The 19,585-nt window shown below is 35.0% G+C and overlaps 1 protein-coding gene and 1 long non-coding RNA gene across 2 annotated transcripts; both read left to right on the top strand.

Moving 5' to 3' along the window:
• The first annotated feature begins 3,830 nt into the window (after window positions 1-3,830).
• Window positions 3,831-8,787, top strand: LOC143051736 (uncharacterized). The gene is made up of 3 exons (XM_076224651.1): window positions 3,831-5,004; window positions 5,488-5,598; window positions 8,404-8,787. Exons 1-3 carry the CDS (start codon window positions 3,927-3,929, stop codon window positions 8,559-8,561), a joined length of 1,347 nt encoding a protein of 448 aa, XP_076080766.1. The 5' UTR covers window positions 3,831-3,926; the 3' UTR covers window positions 8,562-8,787.
• A 648-nt stretch (window positions 8,788-9,435) lies between these two features.
• LOC143051749 (uncharacterized) lies at window positions 9,436-16,111 on the top strand. Its single transcript, XR_012970894.1, has 3 exons — window positions 9,436-9,552; window positions 14,087-14,350; window positions 15,221-16,111. It is a non-coding gene; the product is annotated as an uncharacterized LOC143051749 (long non-coding RNA).
• Window positions 16,112-19,585: the final 3,474 nt, after the last annotated feature.

Genomic DNA, 19,585 nt, shown 5'->3' with positions numbered 1-19,585 from the left:
GTATCTCCTTTCACTAATTTCAATACTTTGTACGGAATTACATTTGCTTGCGCACCCGTATCCAATTTGAACTTGTGATATTTTCCATTCAAATTCAAATTAACCATCCAAGAATTTTCACTTTTCTTTTGATTTTCGATACATCCAATGTATAATTCGTCTTCGCTGTCGCTTTCTTCTTCAATAGCATTTATTCTTCTGTTTTTGCACATTTTCTTAAAATGATTCGGCTTTTTGCACTGGTTACACGTTTTTCCGTAAGCTGGACAACTTCTAGGTAGATGTTGCATTCCGCATTTCTTGCAATCGTATTTCTGGCCTTTTGGGTTGTCTTTTCTATAATCTCTGTATTGTTGTTTCACTTTTGGTTTGTGTCCTGATTTATAGTCTTTCCTCATTGCGTGAACTGTTTTTTCATCTTCTGTTATAGATTTTAATTGTTGTTTTGAAACTTCCGATGCGCGGCATATATCTATTGACTTTGCGAGTGTCAAGTCTGGAATTCTTAGTAATCTTTCGCGAACATTGTCACTTAGTATACCACATACTATCCTGTCTCTGACAAAACTGTCGCATAACTGTCCAAATTCACATGTTTTGGCTCTGTTTTTTAGCTCTGTGGCATAGTGGTCTATATTTTCTCCTTCACTTTGCGAACACGTGTGGAATTTGTATCGTTCGTAAGTCTGGTTTTTTATCGGATTGCAAAATTGCTCAAATTTTAATAGCAATGGTGCAATTTTGTCCTTTTCATCTTCCACGAAATTAAATGTGTTGAATACTTCCACGGCATCTTCTCCAATACAATGAAGTAACAGCGAGCATTGTAACTTTTCTGCCTTTTCATTGAACTCAGTAGCGTCCAAGTAAAACTGGAATTTTTGTTTCCATTTTCTCCAATTCTCGGAAACATTTCCCTCTATACTTAAGGCTATGGGTGGTTTCAGTTGATCCATCTTGGTAGTTAATCAATTCGTTTTTTCATCTGACACCATGTTATATTCTATCGATGATATATTAGTGTGGGGATGTACAAAAGAAGAGCACGACAAGAGATTAAAAGAGGTTCTAGAACGAATCCGTACTGCAAATTTGAAGCTAAGGCGTGATAAATGTGAAATGGGAATTTCTGAAGTGACATATTTCGGTCACAGGTATACACGAGAAGGATTGAAAATCGACGACAACAAAGTAAAAGCGATAACCGAAATGAAATCACCGACCACCAAAAAAGAACTTGAACGATTTCTTGGAATGGTGACGTATATAGCAAAATTCGTACCAAATTTCTCATCAAACACAGCAGTATTGAGGGATTTACTGAAAAAGGATGTACCGTTTCAATGGGACGATAATCATGATAAAACATTCAAAGATCTGAAAACATTGATCACAAACTCTCCAGTGCTAAGATATTTCAACAGTACAAAGCCAGTGAAGTTATCCGTAGATGCATCACAAAATGGACTAGGTGCTGTACTATTACAGAAAGAGTTGCCAATCGAATATGCATCGAGGGCATTGACTACATCGCAGAAAAATTGGGCACAAATAGAAAAAGAGCTATACGCCATCGTATTCGGGTGTGAAAGATTTCATCAGTATGTATACGGAAGGACAATTGAGGTAGAAACAGACCATAAACCTCTAGAAGCAATATTCAAAAAGCCGTTAGTAAACGCGCCTCCCAGAATACAAAAACTTATGTTACGACTTCAGAAGTATGACATTAATGTAGTGTACAAACCAGGAAAATTGATGTACATATCAGACACTTTGTCAAGAGCTTACCTTAATGAGTTCGACAACTCATGTGACAAGGACATAGATGCACAAGTACATTTATTAGTAAAACATGTGTCCGTATCAGAGTCGAAAATGGATGAATTCCGAAGAGAAACAGACTGTGACGATGCATTAACAGAGCTAAAGAAAACTGTAAAGGACGGATGGCCCGAGAGCAAGTCCGAAATAAACGACAAAATTAAACCATATTGGGACTACAGAGAAGAAATTCATGAAGCACAAGGATTAGTGTTCAAAGGAGAAAAAATCGTAGTGCCGTTTGCTTTAAGAAAAGAAATGCTGCAGAGAATTCACGAGGGGCACCAAGGCATAGAAAGATGTAAAAACAGAGCAAGGGATGTTTTGTTCTGGCCCGCAATGTCAAAACAAATAGAAGACATTGTCCAAAGGTGTGACATATGCAAGCGATTTCAGAACTCAAATGCAAAGGAACCAATGATTAAAGCCGAATTACCATCGCGACCGTGGGAGAAAGTAGCCACAGACGTGTTTGATTTTAAAAACAGACAGTATTTATTAATTGTGGACTATTATTCAAAGTTTTTTGAAGTTAGTATCCTGAACAATTTGACCAGTGATACAGTCATGATGAACATGAAGTCCATATTTGCACGACATGGCATTCCAGAAGTACTTGTATCTGACAATGCAAGATATTATACAAGTTCAAAATTCCAAGAATTCGCGAAATCGTGGGAATTTAAACATATAACGTCGAGTCCGAGATACCAACAAAGCAATGGATTAGCGGAAAGGACAGTGCAAACCGTTAAACAGCTACTAAAGAAAGCTGATTATGAAGGAAAAGATCCGTATATGAGTATATTGAATTTCAGAAATACTCCGTTAGACAGTGACATGCCGTCGCCATCTCAACTATTGATGGGTCGCCGTTGTAAAACGAAATTACCTATAACGAAGAAGTTGTTGAGAACCGAAGTTCCGGAAAATGCAAAGAAAACATTTGTTAAAAAACAAGAGAAACAGAAACTGTATTATGATAAGAAAACAAAAGAATTATCAAAATTGAATGTTAATGACAATGTATATGTTCAAAGAGAAAAGCGTTGGGAACCAGCAGTCGTTGTTCAAAATACAGACAATTCGCGTTCGTATATTGTTAAAACAGAAAATGACAAACTGTACAGAAGAAATAGAAAACATTTGATGGAAAACAAAAACAATGTTGTAATTGAAAATGACGATTTAGACGATATAGTGCAACCTAATACTGTACGAAACGAAGTAAATGATTATAACCGTACGCGTAGTGGAAGAATGGTGAGAAAACCAGAGAGACTAATTGAAAACATGAACTAATGTGTAGGAGTTAGATTAATATTTAGATAAGGACAATTTAGCTTTAGAGACAATATTTTCATTAATTACATACACATCATTTCAACATTTCATTATTACAATTTATTTGTTTAGTAAGGCAAAGTTTTACATGATGCCATTTCATTTCATTTAAGTAAAGAAGGGGGATGTCATATCTATCATCATGTCTATAAACATGATTAATATAATCCAATAGTTCTCACGGTACTCTGACCACACACAGACTCTTAACTGCTTTACACGTGTTATCTGTATAGTAATGTTTACTGATGTAATATAATATCCATGATGTGTAGCTTGTAATAAAGTGTAGTTTAATATAAGTCTTGAATGAATACAGACGTACATACATGCCCCATGCAGAATATAACAGTGCCCGTATACATTTATCTCCAAACATATAAAATATCAATGATATTGAGGACATTGAAATTATATGAATTTTGATCAAGCACATAATGAACAAACATGAAAATATATATGATCTTTCAAAAACTTTATTGGTACATGTTTTTAAACAATAAAAAAAATTTGAATATAAATGACGGTTCATAATTCATATAACTTCCCACTTAGATCTTTAATACCGAAAAATTCATTTCGATATAGCAGACGAAGTTGTTTACATATCACAATCCTTTATTGATTTTACTTTATGACTGCCTCCGCATGCCATATAAATTTAATCTATGTTATGAAAGCAATAGGTCACGGAGTTTGTGTAGTATCTATATATATTTAGCATCATTGGCTATATAAGTGCGCAATTCACTAGCAGAATGATTGTTAGAATAGCAAAGAGGAATACAGCAGTTGTTCAGTATGGAATTTTCTTTTTTCGCTCTATGTCGACAGGAGGTGTTGATCTTCGCCTTGATACTTTGTCCACAAGAAGTGCTCCTGGATTCAAATCATCAAAGAAATTATGGTGGGCAAAAGAAGTGACACCAAAACTGTATGTTGCTGGGGGATTAACAGAAACGCAAATAAAATACGCACATGATGGAGGGTTTAATGGTGTTATATCTATTTACCATGAAAACGACCCTGGTCAGTTTGGTGGTGAACAACTAGCATCTGTATCAGATGCCAAATATGCTGCAAAGATTGCCGGTCTTCAGTTTGATGCCATTCTTAAAGAGAACGAAGACTGGGCTTGTGTCAAAGCAGTCGAGAAACTAACTCACTCAATTATTGAAATGGAGAAACCAATTTTGCTCTATGGCAGCCAACCACAAGCTGTAGCTTTTACAACATTATTGCATACGGCTCACATGTCAAAACTGGACTCTAAATACGAACCAAGAGTTAATAGTGAGAAATTCTATAAAATGAGTGCTTTAATGGGAATGGATTTCACAGAAGATAAATTGAAATCAGTTGTTGCAGAAATTACAGGTGAGCCAATCGTTAGCAACCCCCCAAAATGTGATGCATACCCAAATTGGTTAGGATATTGGCTTGCTCATCCTGTATGTCAGAATTGGTTCACTGCCGGTCAGATCAGAAGGGGTCATTTAAAGGAACTGGAAGCTCATGGATTTAAATCAGTCATCAACATGCGGATGGGTAAAACTTTAGACAGCAATCCTTCACAAGAGACTGTAAATCTCATCAACATACCAGACAACGTCAATACTTATGACGAGAACTTTAACCCTGTGCGACAAACACAATCGACCTTGGAGAAAGTGGTCTTAGATCCAGCCTTGGACAGAAAACATATATCTCCTTCATCGATGGTAAATTATGAAACCCAGAACACTGAGGAGTACGGTGACGCAATTGGCTTTAATGAAGAAATTGAAAGCGAACATTTTAAGGAATCATCATTGAAGTATTATCATTTACCTTTAGGTAAGGTTGCTTTTTAATCAAATTTAAGACTTTCTAAAAAGAACAGTTAGAGGGAATATTATAGAAAAAAAAAAGAAAGACGATGAACAAAGGTTTTTGATTGTATGCGCTTTGCAATATATAAAGGTGAAATGAAAGCCCAGTATGAAATAGGTAAAATTTCTCCTGAAGTAATATCAAAGGTCCCATAAGAAAAAACATTGAAATGACTACTCTATTAATTGTCAAACATTTGTTTATAACCATAGTTACAACTTTTTACTATGTTTACTAAACATTTGATATTTGCAACATACATTTCTACATACTCTGGTTGTCAAGCTTTAATTCTTTCATTTTTAAATCAACTTCATTTATAACTTTTTCAGCTTACCAGCTAAAGCAATGTTATGTAATATTCCTAAATGTGAACCAAGATTCATGGATTATTAGTTGTCCATACTATATTTGCATATTTAAAATTAAGATGAAATTATATTTCAGATTTAAATATTACATACAGCGCAGAAGTATTTCAACAGTATAAGGACAAGCTACTAGAAATAGGACGAGACGGTCCAGTTTTGTTTCATTGTGCTATAGGAAAAAGAGCCGGTAAATTTTAATAGACCATGAAAGTATATTATTTGTTCATTCGAATTCTCATTCAGTGATGAGGTCAACTAGAGTCATTAACCTGAGGTCAAACGACCATGATACATAAAGATATCACGGCCATAGTCAAGGTCAACTTATTAACCAAGAAAAACTCATAGGGTAGAACAAATTTTTTTTACCCTTCACCTTTTAAAACCCCATATTTTTTTGTGCCATACTGACATATATATCTAACAGAAACAATAATATAACATGTGTTTATGGTTATACCCATCAATTTCTAGTTGACTTTCCACCTCGGTCAACGATACTATAAAATATAATAGTTGCATCGTGCGTTCTTGAGGTTCCTTACCTTCTGACAAATATGGCCGTATTTTTTTTTAAATCTTAGTTCAGACTAACGTGTGCACCCAGTAATGTTTACGTCTGCACGGATGGTTATACTGCAGATAACCTGAATGCATTCTTTGGAAGAACCTTAGTCCTAATGACAACAGCAAATTAAAAAAGAGTTTTCATATCGAGAATGAAGCCCAAGTTCATTATTTTTATACGACCGCAAAAATTTTAATTTTTCGTCGTATATTGCTATCACGTTGGCGTCGTCTTGCGTCGTCTTGCGTCGTCGTCGTCCGAATACTTTTAGTTTTCGCACTCTAACTTTAGTAAAAATGAATAGAAATTGATGAAATTTTGACACAAGGTTTATGACCACAAAAGGAAGGTTGGGATTGATTTTGGGAGTTTTGGTTCTAACATTTTAGGAATCAGTGGCCAAAAAGGGCCCAAATAAGCATTTTCTTGGTTTTCGCACTATAACTTTAGTTTAAGTGAATAGAAATCTATGAAATTTTGACATCAGGTTTATGACCACAAAAGGAAGGTTGGGATTGATTTTGGGAGTTTTGGTTCCAACAGTTTAGGAATTAAGGGCCAAAAAAGGGCCCAAATAAGCATTATTCTTGGTTTTCGCACAATAACTTTAGTATAAGTAAATAGATATCAGTGAAATTTAAACACAAGGTTTATGACCACAAAAGGAAGGTTGGGATTGATTTTGGGAGTTGAGGTCCCAACAGTTTAGGAATTAGGTGCCAAAAAGGGGCCCAAATAAGCATTATTCTTGGTTTTCACACCATAACTTAAGTATAAGTAAATAGAAATCTATGAAATTTAAACACAAGGTTTATGACCATAAAAGGAAGGTTGTGTTTGATTTTGGGAGTTTTGGTCCCAACAGTTTAGGAATAAGGGGCCCAAAGGGTCCAAAATTGAACTTTGTTTGATGTCATCAAAAATTGAATAATTGGGGTTCTTTGATATGCTAAATCTAACTGTGTATGTAGATTCTTAATTTTTGGTCCCGTTTTCAAATTGGTCTACATTAAGGTCCAAAGGGTCCAAAATTAAACTTAGTTTGATTTTAACAGAAATTGAATCCTTGGGGTTCTTTAATATGTTGAATCTAAAAATGAACTTAGATTTTGATTATTGGCCCAGTTTTCAAGTTGGTCCAAATCGGGGTCCAAAATTAAACTTTGTTTGATTTCATCAAAAATTGAATAATTGGGGTTCTTTGATATGCCAAATCTAACTGTGTATGTAGATTCTTAATTTTTGGTCCCGTTTTCAAATTGGTCTACATTAAAGTCCAAAGGGTCCAAAATTAAACTAAATTTGATTTTAACAAAAATTGAATTCTTGGGCTTTTTTGATATGCTGAATCTAAACATGTACTTAGATTTTTGTTTATGGGCCCAGTTTTCAAGTTGGTTCAAATCAGGATCCAAAATTATTATATTAAGTATTGTGCAATAGCAAGAAATTTTCAATTGCACAGTATTCAGTAATAGCAAGAAATCTTCAATTGCACAGTATTGTGCAATAGCAAGAAATTTTCAATTGCTCAGTATTGCGCAATAGCAAGAAATCTTCAATTGCACAGTATTGTGCAATAGCAAATATTTTCAATTGCACAGTATTGCGCAATAGCCAGAAATATCTAATTGCACAATATTGTGCAATAGCAAGAAATTTGCAATTGATTGGAGTTATCTTTCTTTGTCCAGAATAGTAGTTGAGTCAACTTAAATCATTGTTTTATACAATTTACAATGTATATTCACTTTTACTACCAACTGATAAATTGAAACAATCTTTACCATTCAGTGATAACAAGCACCTTTTGTTACATTTTAATATTTTATGATGTATTTAAATGAGTAGTTATTGTTGCAAACTCCATTAGAAATTTGAATTGAGATCAGTTTTGGTAAAAGGGAAAGGGGGATGTGAAAAAAATGGGGGGGGGGGGGTTAAATTTTTCTCATTTCAGATTTCATAAATAAAAAGAAAATTTCTTCAAACATTTTTTTGAGAGTATTAATATTCAACAGCATAGTGAATTGCTCAAAGGCAAAAAAAATTTTTTAAGTTCATTAGACCACATTCATTCTGTGTCAGAAACCTATGCTGTGTCAACTATTTAATCACAATCCAAATTTAGAGCTGTATCCAGCTTGAATGTTGTGTCCATACTTGCCCCAACCGTTCAGGGTTCAACCTCTGCGGTCGTATAAAGCTGCGCTCTGTGGAGCATCTGGTTTTATTTTTTAGAATAACTGTCTTGCGCATCTACTAATCTAGTACAAAGAATAATTACAATGAATGGATTTAAAAAAAAAATCGCAACATTAGCCACCTTTGATTTGTAAATATATTAATACTCCTGACTATAATATAAGGCAGCCGTATTACTTTTATATTTATTATCTTATTATCTGAACTGATTTATTTCAGCATTTATTGGTGTCCTGGCAGCGGCATTGCAGTACAATAAAGATTTACCGTGGGCTTTAAAGCGCATTAATGAGCTCGGATTCACTGTCAACGAAACAAGTTTTAGTGATGTCTACAAGATGTACAATGACGTGCTTAGTCCAATTAAGAATACATGACTTTAGAAATTTCTTCGCACTGATTTTTTACCAGTATTTATATACATGATCATTTTCTCTTCAACATAGAAATAACTAACGCAACATTTAATGAAACCATTGCTTTATAATTTCTATAAGTTGTTTCTTTTTTGTTCTATCGCAAATCCAATGCATATTGCACTGATAGTTATGTATATTTTCTATTTTGAATTGCGTTTTTAAATAAAGATATATTTTTACTGTATATATTTTTTCACAAATTGCGCCCGAATACATAAATAAAAAAAATCATGAATTATTGATATGCTTCTGCATTTATACTTTAATACATTCACGCAAGGATTTATATAGTAAAACAGTACAAATCCTTGATTCACGTAAATCGCTTTATGGAAAGGGTTAATTGGCAATTTTCTGTAATTCCAGCCTTGCCATGGTCGGAATAACATAGCAAATATTGGAGTATATATTCGCATGTAAATATTGGTGAGACACAAACTATTGTCACCCTTTGGAGATCTTTGGAGGTACTATTAAGCTGTCTATATTCCTACGGTCGCCCTCGGTGACATGGCAAACTTTATACTTAGAGATGATTTCCAGTACAGTATCCCTAAGCTAGATTCCTATTCACCAGACTCGTAATTTAATTTGCATACTATTAATTTAATTTGCATACTATTTTGTTTGTGACTTCTGGCTCTATAGTCATTGTAATAGATCTCTTCATCAGACCAATTATTATCTGGTGGGTTTTTGAAGGCATATATGGGGAGCTTTGTTAATTTTATCTGGTAGTTTGTTCCAGGTTTATTATTATTTGTTCTACTAAAATTAATACAAATACAAATACCTGATTGGAAAACCAATCAAGTAATAATAAGTATATTTAAGATAAGTGTTAACTTCTTTATAAACTTTAAATTATATTCATGAACTCTTCTCAATATAGTTTGTTGTTCATAGGGACTGTCACGAACTGTAATATCTGTGCACGTAAAGGAAATTGGTAAGTTTGAACAAATTTAGTTACATGTTAATACTTATATACAGAATGATTGTTTGTTAGTAGCTGTACATCAGTAACTGATTTATAATTCAAGTCGAAACCAATGTAAACATGGTAAACATACATATATTGTACAACTTTACGTATAATTCAAACCCCTAACTACGGGGCGCCGAATGGGACCCTTGTGGTTTTGTACAAAATTCAATTCTGTCATAACAAAATCATTTTTGTCTTACAAAACTATGTGAAACAGACTTGTTTTATGAAAACTTCAATTTTGTGATTACAAAATTCATTTTTGTAGACAAAATTCATTTTTGTCATGACAAAAGTCAATTTTGTCAAAAAGGTATGCAATATATAAACTTATTTGCATACAAAATTGACTTTTGTTACCTGATATGGAAATTAAAACACAAAAGTCAATTGTGTTAGACAAAATTGACCTTTGTGAGACAAAATTGACTTTTGTGAGACAAAATTGACAAAATTGAATTTTGTCTCACAAAATTGAGTTTTGTCTCACAAAAGTCAATTTTGTATCACACAAGTCAATTTTGTATCACAATAGTCAATTCTGTCTCACAATAGTCAATTTTGTCTCACAAATGTCAATTTTGTCTCACAAAAGTCAATTTTGTCTCACAAAAGTCAATTTTGTGTGCAAATTAGTTCACAGAATCCAAACTAAACAAATTTGCATACAAAATTGACTTTTGTCGTCCAATTTTCAAGTTAGGTAACAAAAGTAAAGTCTGTGTTACAAAAATGAATTTTGTCATGACAAAAGTAACTTTTGTCCACTGAAAAATAATTTCAGGGGCGGATCCAGCCATTTTAAAAAGGGGGGTTCCTCACCCAGGACAAAGGGGGGGGGGGTTCCAATTACATGTCCCCATTCAAATGCATTGATCGTCCAAAAAAAAGGGGGGTTCCAACCCCCGGAACCCCCCCCCCCCCCCCCCTCTGGATCCGCGCCTGAATTTTGTATGACAAAACTTTAAATTTGTAGTATGCTACAAATTTTGTTAAACTGAACTCATTTTTGTTGAACAAAACTCACTTTTGTCCGTACAAAATTGAATTTCGAGTACAAAATCACAAGAGTCCCATTCAGCGCCCCGTACTAACAGCCACGATATATGAAAATTGAATATGGTAAGATATTTATCATCTTGAAAATATGATCATATGACATAATGTTTGCCAGACGGAAACTAGCGTATAATATGATTTGCTTTCCTGTTATATTCATATAATCTTGCATAATAATTAATAATGAACATCCGGATGTTGATGAAAAACTAGATGTTTGCTGAATTTTAAACAAACACCTTTTGTAGTCTTTGTCTCTACTTAGACTTCTTATTGAGTTCACATTACAGAAAGTTGTACTCATGCACACTATGTATCGTTTATACTAAAGCCATGTGTTCATCAGTTGTAACTTTTCCCACCTAATATTGGTGATGGGACAACAATATTTAGAAGAAAAAAAAAGAATCATTGTGATGTCTTAATGCCAGTCAGACAGGATTAAACTGACCTTAGACTCATTTCATGTTCAGTGACCAAGGTTAATTTTTCGTAGTCGTATCTCGGGTACTATAAGCTATAGGTTAACTATATTTGGTGCCTGGAATGAGTGTAAGTAAAAGAGACAGAAGATTCAAAGGGAACATTAAAAACTCAGTTAGTGGGGGAAAACTGACAGCTCGAAAGACGACGTAAAGACAAACAAAATAACACAACACTGAGCAACACGAACCCACCTAAAGCTGGGTCGATCTGGGCAATAAGTTGATTCTACTCTACTAGTATCACCCGTACATATGTAAATCTTCATCAGGTTACCATGATTTCATTTCCATGCTTCATTGGGGGAATGTTTTGTTTATGCGGTTAGGCCCTTTTCTCAGATTGTGTATGGAATGGTTGCAAGTCTGTCTGGTAGGTTTTATCGGACTTACCTTATTTTTACGGTTCATTGGTCAATTTTAAGTTTTTATGATAGTGTTAGTTTCTCAGATACTTACATATAATTGCTAACACCCACACCATTTGAACTTCGGTGGATAGTTGACTCTTTGGCAACCATACCATATATCCTTTTTATGTCGAGCATCCTATTTTTGTCGCAGAAAGCTCGACATAGGGATAGTGATCCGGCGGCGGTGGCGTTAGATAACTTCTTAAAAGCTTTATATTTTAGAAGATGGAAGACCTGGATGCTTCATACTTTGTATATATATGCCTCATGTTACGAAGTTTCCGTCAGTCACATGTTCAATTTCCTTGACCTCATTTTCATGGTTCAGTGACTACTTGAAAAAAAAGTTAAGATTTTTTGTAATGTTAAATTCTCTCTTATTATGAGTAATAAGATAACTATATTTGATATTTTTGCCTTGTAAGGTCCTCATGCCCATCAGACAGTTTTCACTTGACCTTGATATCATTTCATGGATCAGTGAACAAGGTTAAGTTTTGGTGGTCAAGTCCATATCTCAGATACTATAAGCAATAGGTCTAGTATATTAGATACATGTATATGGTAGGACTGTAAGGTGTACATGTCCTACTGGTAGGTATTTTAGTGGTTATAATTAAGTTTTTATGTTTTGGTCTGTTTTTCTTATACTGTATGCAATAGGTCTACTATATTTGGTGTATGGAATGATTGTAAGGTGTACAAGTCTAGCTGGCAGGTGACATCTGACCTTGACCTCATTTTCATGGTTCAGTGGTCAAAGTTTAATTTTTGAGTTTGTTTTTTTTTTTTTTTTTCTAATACTATATGCAATAGGTCTATACTATTAAACGAGAAGACCTCATTTTGTGTGTCGCTTCTCTTCCTCCCACAATAAATTAATCATCATGCATCTGTGTCATATAGGTACCATGCACAGTCGCATTTGTCATCCTTTCTTATGACTATTCAGTTTGGATTATTTTGGGAGAAAACGAAAATAAAGGTGTCCGAATATTTTTTCCGTTATCAAACCGACTTTTATGTCAGACATGACTTCCGGATTAAACATTGAGAACCAATCGAATGATAGATAACAAAAATGAAAAATAAATAAGCCAATCAGAGCGTTGTCCATATCTTGGTTTTCATATCGTAGGAACCACTACTTTGTACCTCGGTTTTAACTTACACATAATTTTCAAAAGTACTCGGACGGGAAAAGGACAATTATTTTCGCGTTTATCTGCATGTATACTGTGATCAATATACTACTATAATATATAGAGACTCTATATAATATAGCAGTGAGTTTCCGTCATCAAAGCGACTTTTAAGTCAGAATCACGGACTACCGGTTTTAACATCGAGAACCAATCGTATGATAGATAACAAAAATGATAAATAAATAAGCCAATCAGAGCGTTGTTCATTTCGTGGTTTTAAGATCGTAAGAACCACTACTATTGTACCTCGGGTTTAACTTACAGGCGTTGTTCATTTCGTTGTTTTAAGATCGTAAGAACCACTACTATTGTACCTCGAGTTTAACTTACAGGCGTTGTTCATTTCGTGGTTTTAAGATCGTAAGAAACCACTACTATTGTACCTCGGTTTTAACTTACAGATAATTTTCATAAGTTCTCGGACGGGGACGGGACAATTATTTTCGCGTTTATGTGCATGTATACTATAAAAATTATACTACTATAATATATAGAGACTCTCTATATAATGGAGAAGACACTTTGAATTGATAGTTAAAATAGAAAATTAAATACACTTTAATATTTATAATATAGTATACGTTAACGTATGTTCATAATATACAGAAACGCGAAAGTAATAGAATTCAAGTAACAGAAAAAAATAACGGACTTTGGAAACAAGGGAGCTTAAACTGTTTCCAAGTACCTATGCATTTTGACACCTTTTCTGAAATACTCCAAATATGAAATTGTTTCAAGCTAAAATCCCCCAGACACAAAATCTCACAAGCTCTAAATGCCCGCGATTTCGCGGGTGTGTTCTAGTATATTTGATGCATGGAAATATTTTATGATCTATATGTCAGTCGCGCAGGTTTTATTTGACCTTGATCTCATTTTAACGGATCATTGTACTGTGTTGTTTTTCTGTTTTGGTCTGTCTTTCTTCAAAAAGCAATTGGTCAACTTTTTTTGTTGTATGGAAGAATTGTAAGCTGTACATGTCTGCCTGTCATGGTTCATCTACCGGTAACCTTGACCCCATTTTCATGGTTTATAGGTCAATGATTAGTTTTCTTGGTTAATGTAAGTTTATGTGACAGTTGTAATAAAGCTTTATACGTAGGACTATCAACATTAAATATCAATGATAAGTAAAGAAGGCGAGACATTTCATCGTGTTCACTCTTGTTTTTATATCAAGTAATAGGTCAATTAAATAGTATTATGTATATATGCAATGCTTACAAGGTGTACATTTGTGTGTGCCCTCTTTTATTTAAATATATATATATTTATATATCAATGCTACTAATAGATATTATGTGTCTTCGAATCATTCTTTTTAATATAGTGTATGATAAACAAAGAATACGGAACGTCAGAAAACTATCTTTGATGTCTGGACAAGCCAAAAGAAACAGCAGTAGCAATAGTAATGATTCCTTACTTGAAAAAAGTTTGTTACTGGATGCTAGTGTAATCATCACAGGGTATGAAAAGCCCTGGCTTGATAGATCTGCTATTAGTTTGGACGCCGGGTCGGATACAGATCATGAGAAAATAGAGAACAATGAAACAGCTCTTGATTGCAACTTAAACATACGAGGAAATTCAGGTATATTATTTTTGTATAAACTACAATTTTCGTTCTATTGAAAACAAAAATACAAGTCACATGTAATACCTCCTATCCTCGTTCATGCCATCGCTGTGGATATTTGTTTACCCTGATTACCGAAACTGTTGCCACTTAAACAGTTCACATTTACTTTGGTGCATCGCAGGTATTACTGCTATCCATATTTATGGATCAGTAGTGATCATTATATATAACATTGAACCAAATAAATATCAAAAGATACAAGCAGTCACAAATCTGATTATGATAACAAAGAGCACTATGACCAAATGAGATACGCTGCAACAAAACTGGCATTGATATTTGAAATCATATGAAATCTCAATATACAACACAGAAAACTAAAGATAAAGCCACTCCAGCTTAAGAAAAACCAAAGAACAATAGAAAAATTGAAATTCGAAACAGAAAACACAGTTCTCAAAACTTTTCAGTGTATATAGTATATCCAACTATTGTATGTGTATTGTTTTAAAACATTCTCCACCAGGCACTCTCCGAGCCAAGAGTCCATACAGTCGCGGGGATAAATACATGAGCAATAACGCACCAAAAGGGGACTAAATCAAATTTCCAAACCATCCTTCATCATTTTTGTCGAAAAAGCGAGACATAGCGGTCCTACATTCCGTCGAAAAAGTTCAGGTTTTTAGTATTCTTAATTTCTCTCTAATTATGAGTAATAGGATAACTATCTTTTGCATGTGCGGACCTTGTAAGGTCGTCTTGCTAGTTTGGTTTGTCTGACCTTGAACTGATTTTCTTGGATCATGTAAAGTTTATGTGATAGAAATGAAAATAGACAATTGCAGTAGATATATCATTTTATATTTTATACTTTTATAGAACAAAATAATGAAACAAGGCGGTCATCATTGATGTCTATAAAGAACGATTCTGGAATCGAAAATAGTATGACAATAGATAAAAGTATTATCATTACCCAGTACGAGAAACCTTGGGCTGACAGATCTGCCATTGACCTTGAAACTGATTCTTTTTCTGAACAATGTGTTGATAAAACAACTGAGTCAAACACTACTGAAAAGGTTAATAAAAAGGAAAAAATAGAACTCGAGCCTGATAGGTCTCCTCAGTGTCATTCAGACATACAGCAAACAGCACGTGATCATGAGAGAAGAAAAACCCGTAAACACAAACATCAAGACGATGAAAACGACAGTAAACAAAAAAGAAGCAATAGAAAAAGTAAAGAACGATCAAGAAGTAACACACCCATTCATCGCACAAGACGAAAACCACGTAGATATCGATCAAGAAGCAGTGAAACAAAACATCGGTCCAGAAGCAAGACACCAATGTATCGCACAAGACGTCAAACTAGTAGATATCGATCAAGAAGCAATGAATCAAAACATCGATCAAGAAGCAAGACGCCAATGTATCGCACAAGGCGCCAAACTAGAAGTTACCAATCAAGAAGCAATGAAACAATACATAGATCAAGAAGTAAGACACCAATCCAACGTTCTAAACGCAAAAAGCGCAGATGACGTTCTAAAAGTCATTACTTCAGGTCAGCGATCATTGACATTGGACGCAAGACATCCACACGTAGGAAATAAACTGATAAAAGCGTAGTTAAACAATCAAAGTTATGATGGAGTTATCAGTAGTACGACATTATTGAAGTGTTGTTAGTTTGTCCTTTTGCAGCACATGAACTATTTTAAGATGTTGGTTTTTTCTGGGAATAAATGCAATAACCTAGCATGAGGATGTATACTCTAATAGGAAAATACATTATTTTTTATGCAGCAAAAATACTGCAATCTGATTGGTTAATTACCCCGGTGTAAATAAAATTTGTTCACCCCGGGATAAATAAAATTTTGCCAAAAAAAAAAAAATAAAAAAAAATTGCCAAAATAACTCAAATGTCAAAAAAATAAAAAAAAAATAAAAAAATATAAAAAATAAAAACTAAATAAATTTGAGGATAAAAATTTGAAAAAATTTGAATAAAATAAAAAAATCCTAAAAATTCAAAAGAACAAATTTTTTCTGAATCCCCCCCCCCCCCAAAAAAAAAGTATTTGACACTATGCAGCAACATCTACGCTGAAAAATTTCCATAAGCATTTTTTATTTTCTTATCCCGGTTTTAGAAATGAATAAAGGAATTGTTTCATTCGTCTTAACTCGGCTGATTCCAAGGAGAGTAGCGGATTCTACCGAGGATTGCAGAATGATTATGTTCATAAGAAATAAATTCGTTATCTTGGTGTTATCAGGGGTGTACGGAATTTTACACCGGTGTTGAAAATTCATACACCCATTCGACTGCGCCACAGGGTGTATGAATTTTCAACAACGGTGTAAAATTCTGTACTTCCCTGGTTACACCAAGATAACTAATAATACACCGTATACGCTAACGCATTTATCAAAATAAGGAGATGTTGTATGATTTCCAGGGGGACAACTATCCACTTAAGTTCAAATGAAGTGGATGTAAATAATGATAGGCAACCGTAATGCCTTCAACACTGAGAAGAACCCATACCGTATAATCGGCTATAAATTTCCCCGATTGATGAGGGAGGGGGTGGGGGCGCAATAACTTTTTGTGTTAACCGGTTTTGGCCTTTTTCAAGGTGTTAACTGAGATAAATTTAAAGTGTTAACTGTTTTCAACCCACTGTGTTAACTGTTAGTAGCATTTTTGCATTTGTTGTTAACTGTTTTTGCCAAAATCGAGGTTTGAACATGTTAACGGACCCCCTATTGCCCCCTCCCCTCATTGATGATTATACGTTGTTGTTTTTTAAAGAAAAATTAAAAACTAATACTTTTCCTCGATTTCAATTACTTATTAATCATAAAAGAAGGTAAAATATCATAACAAAAATAATTTTAAACTGTGAAAATTTAGTGACCACAACAAATATTTCACACACTCTAAGTATTCCCCTTTTTACGAACACAAAATTCAAGGATCCCGTATTTTTTTTTAACTTTCTATACGAAAGTTGCTGCCCTCATAAATAGTAGCACCGAATGTTATCAACGGCTAGCTTTACACTAGTTAGTTTGTCTTATGGGTAATTGTGTTTTTCGATGTTGTTTCGTTGCTATCTTGTGCACAAATACCTAAAAATCTCCGTGTCATCATCAATCATATTAATGGCTATATATCAGCTAATCCAAACACTCGTTTCTTTGCATAGAAACAACTCTTCGTCAATCTGAGCATAGAGAGAATACTTTATATCACAAACTATAAATGTGTATACAAAAATTTAAAAACTAAGAAAAATGTATGTTGGGTTCTTAAAAGCTTTATATTTTAGAACCAGACTCAAGCTAGCGACCAATCCTAGCGACCAATCAAGCTAGCGACCAATTCTACCTACCTACCTAGTCCTTATTATGCCCGGGGCACATAGGGCAAGGACTAGTTCTTTCCACTTATCTCTGTTCTGTGCTTTCTTTTCTATTACACCCCAGCTGATTCCATGTTCTTTCATTTCAGCTTCAACTGTTCTTCTCCAAGATGTTTTGGGGCGTCCTTTCTTCCTTTTCCCCTCAGGTGTCCATCTTAGGGCTACTCTGGTCAAGTCCTCTGCTGGTCTTCTAAGAACATGGCCAATCCATCTCCATCTTTTCTGCTTCAATAAAGTCTCCATGTTGTTGGATCCTGTTGTTTCATGGAGGTCTTTGTTTGTGATCTTACGCGGCCAGAATATCCTTAATATCTTTCTAAGGCAACCGTTGTGAAAACTGGAGAGCTTGTTGATGTCTTTTTCTGTCATTCTCCAGCATTCCGCCCCATATAGTAGCACTGCTAGTACACAACTGTTATATAATATAATTTTGGTGTTCTTACTGATGTTGCTTGTCTTCCAGATGTGTCTTAGTTTTAAAAATGCAGTTCTTGCTTTTCCTATTCTGGCTCTGATGTCTTTGTCTGCTCCTCCTTCAGATGTTACGATGCTGCCCAAGTAGGTGAAAGATGAAGTGCAAACTAGGGGTGTCCCATTTAAATCTATTAAAGGAGGCTCTGAGGCAATCATTTTTCAGTCTTTCTGTACAGTTCCCTACGGCAAAGTTTTTTCCCACACCTAGTGGGATTGAAAGCTTGTCCCAGACCCTTTTATTCATGAAAATGCCCAGGTGGGAAAGTGCACCGGAAGCTGACAACAACATACTCAATTTCTCATTTTGGTCCATTATGGGTGGTGGCAGCAGTCGCTTTACTCCCATCCCCCTACGGCAAAGTTCTTGATCGCATGTGGTTAGATTGAAAGCTATTATCCGTATTTTCAACTCGTATCAATCCCTGGGTGGGAAAGTGCACCTGTAGACTTCACTGGCCATCCAAAGTCCGAGGTACCTATACAGTTATGGGTATGGGCTCATTTTTCAGTCTTTCTGTACAGTTCCCTACGGCAAAGTTTTTTCCCACACCTAGTGGGATTGAAAGCTTATCCCAGCCCCTTTTTTCATGAAAATGCCCAGGTGGGAAAGTGCACCGGAAGCTGACAACAACATACTCAATTTTTCATTTTGGTCCATTATGGGTGGTGGCAGCAGTCGCTTTACTCCCATCCCCCTACGGCAAAGTTCTTGACTGCACATGGTTAGATTGAAAGCTATTATCCATATCTTCAACTCGTATCAATCCCTGGGTGGGAAAGTGCACCTGTAGACTTCACTGGCCATCCAAAGTCCGAGGTACCTATACAGTTATGGGTATGGGCTCATTTTTCAGTCTTTCTGTACAGTTCCCTACGGCAAAGTTTTTCCCCACACCTAGTGGGATTGAAAGCTTGTCCCAGACCCTTTTATTCATAAAAATGCCCAGGTGGGAAAGTGCACCGGAAGCTGACAACAACATACTCAATTTCTCATTTTGGTCCATTGTGGGTGGTGGCAGTAGTCGCTTTACTCCCATCCCCCTACGGCAAAGTTCTTGGCCGCATGTGGTTAGATTGAAAGCTATTATCCGTATTTTCAACTCGTATCAATCCCTGGGTGGGAAAGTGCACCTGTAGACTTCACTGGCCATCCAAAGTCTGAGGTACCTATACAGTTATGGGTATGGGCTCATTTTTCAGTCTTTCTGTACAGTTCCCTACGGCAAAGTTTTTTCCCACACTCGGCGATGTTATTTTTTTCGTGTCCAACGTACATTCTATCGGCAAGCCCCTCAAGGTCCATAGGGGTAAAGTTCGCCACCGGACATGG

The sequence above is a fragment of the Mytilus galloprovincialis genome, chromosome 1, assembly GCF_965363235.1.
Source record: "Mytilus galloprovincialis chromosome 1, xbMytGall1.hap1.1, whole genome shotgun sequence".
NCBI classification, from domain to species: Eukaryota; Metazoa; Mollusca; class Bivalvia; order Mytilida; family Mytilidae; genus Mytilus; species Mytilus galloprovincialis.
The sequence above is the reverse complement of the archived record's forward strand: the minus strand, read 5'-3'. Positions and strand labels throughout refer to the sequence as shown.

What these genes read in the sequence shown, in the direction of transcription:
- LOC143051736 (XM_076224651.1), top strand. Translation starts at nt 3,927, where the DNA reads ATGATTGTTAGAATAGCAAAGAGGAATACAGCAGTTGTTCAGTATGGA. An exon ending in GTATTATCATTTACCTTTAG is followed by an intron (nt 5,005 to 5,487) that starts GTAAGGTTGCTT and finishes ATTATATTTCAG; the next exon opens with ATTTAAATATTACATACAGC. An exon ending in TGCTATAGGAAAAAGAGCCG is followed by an intron (nt 5,599 to 8,403) that starts GTAAATTTTAAT and finishes GATTTATTTCAG; the next exon opens with CATTTATTGGTGTCCTGGCA.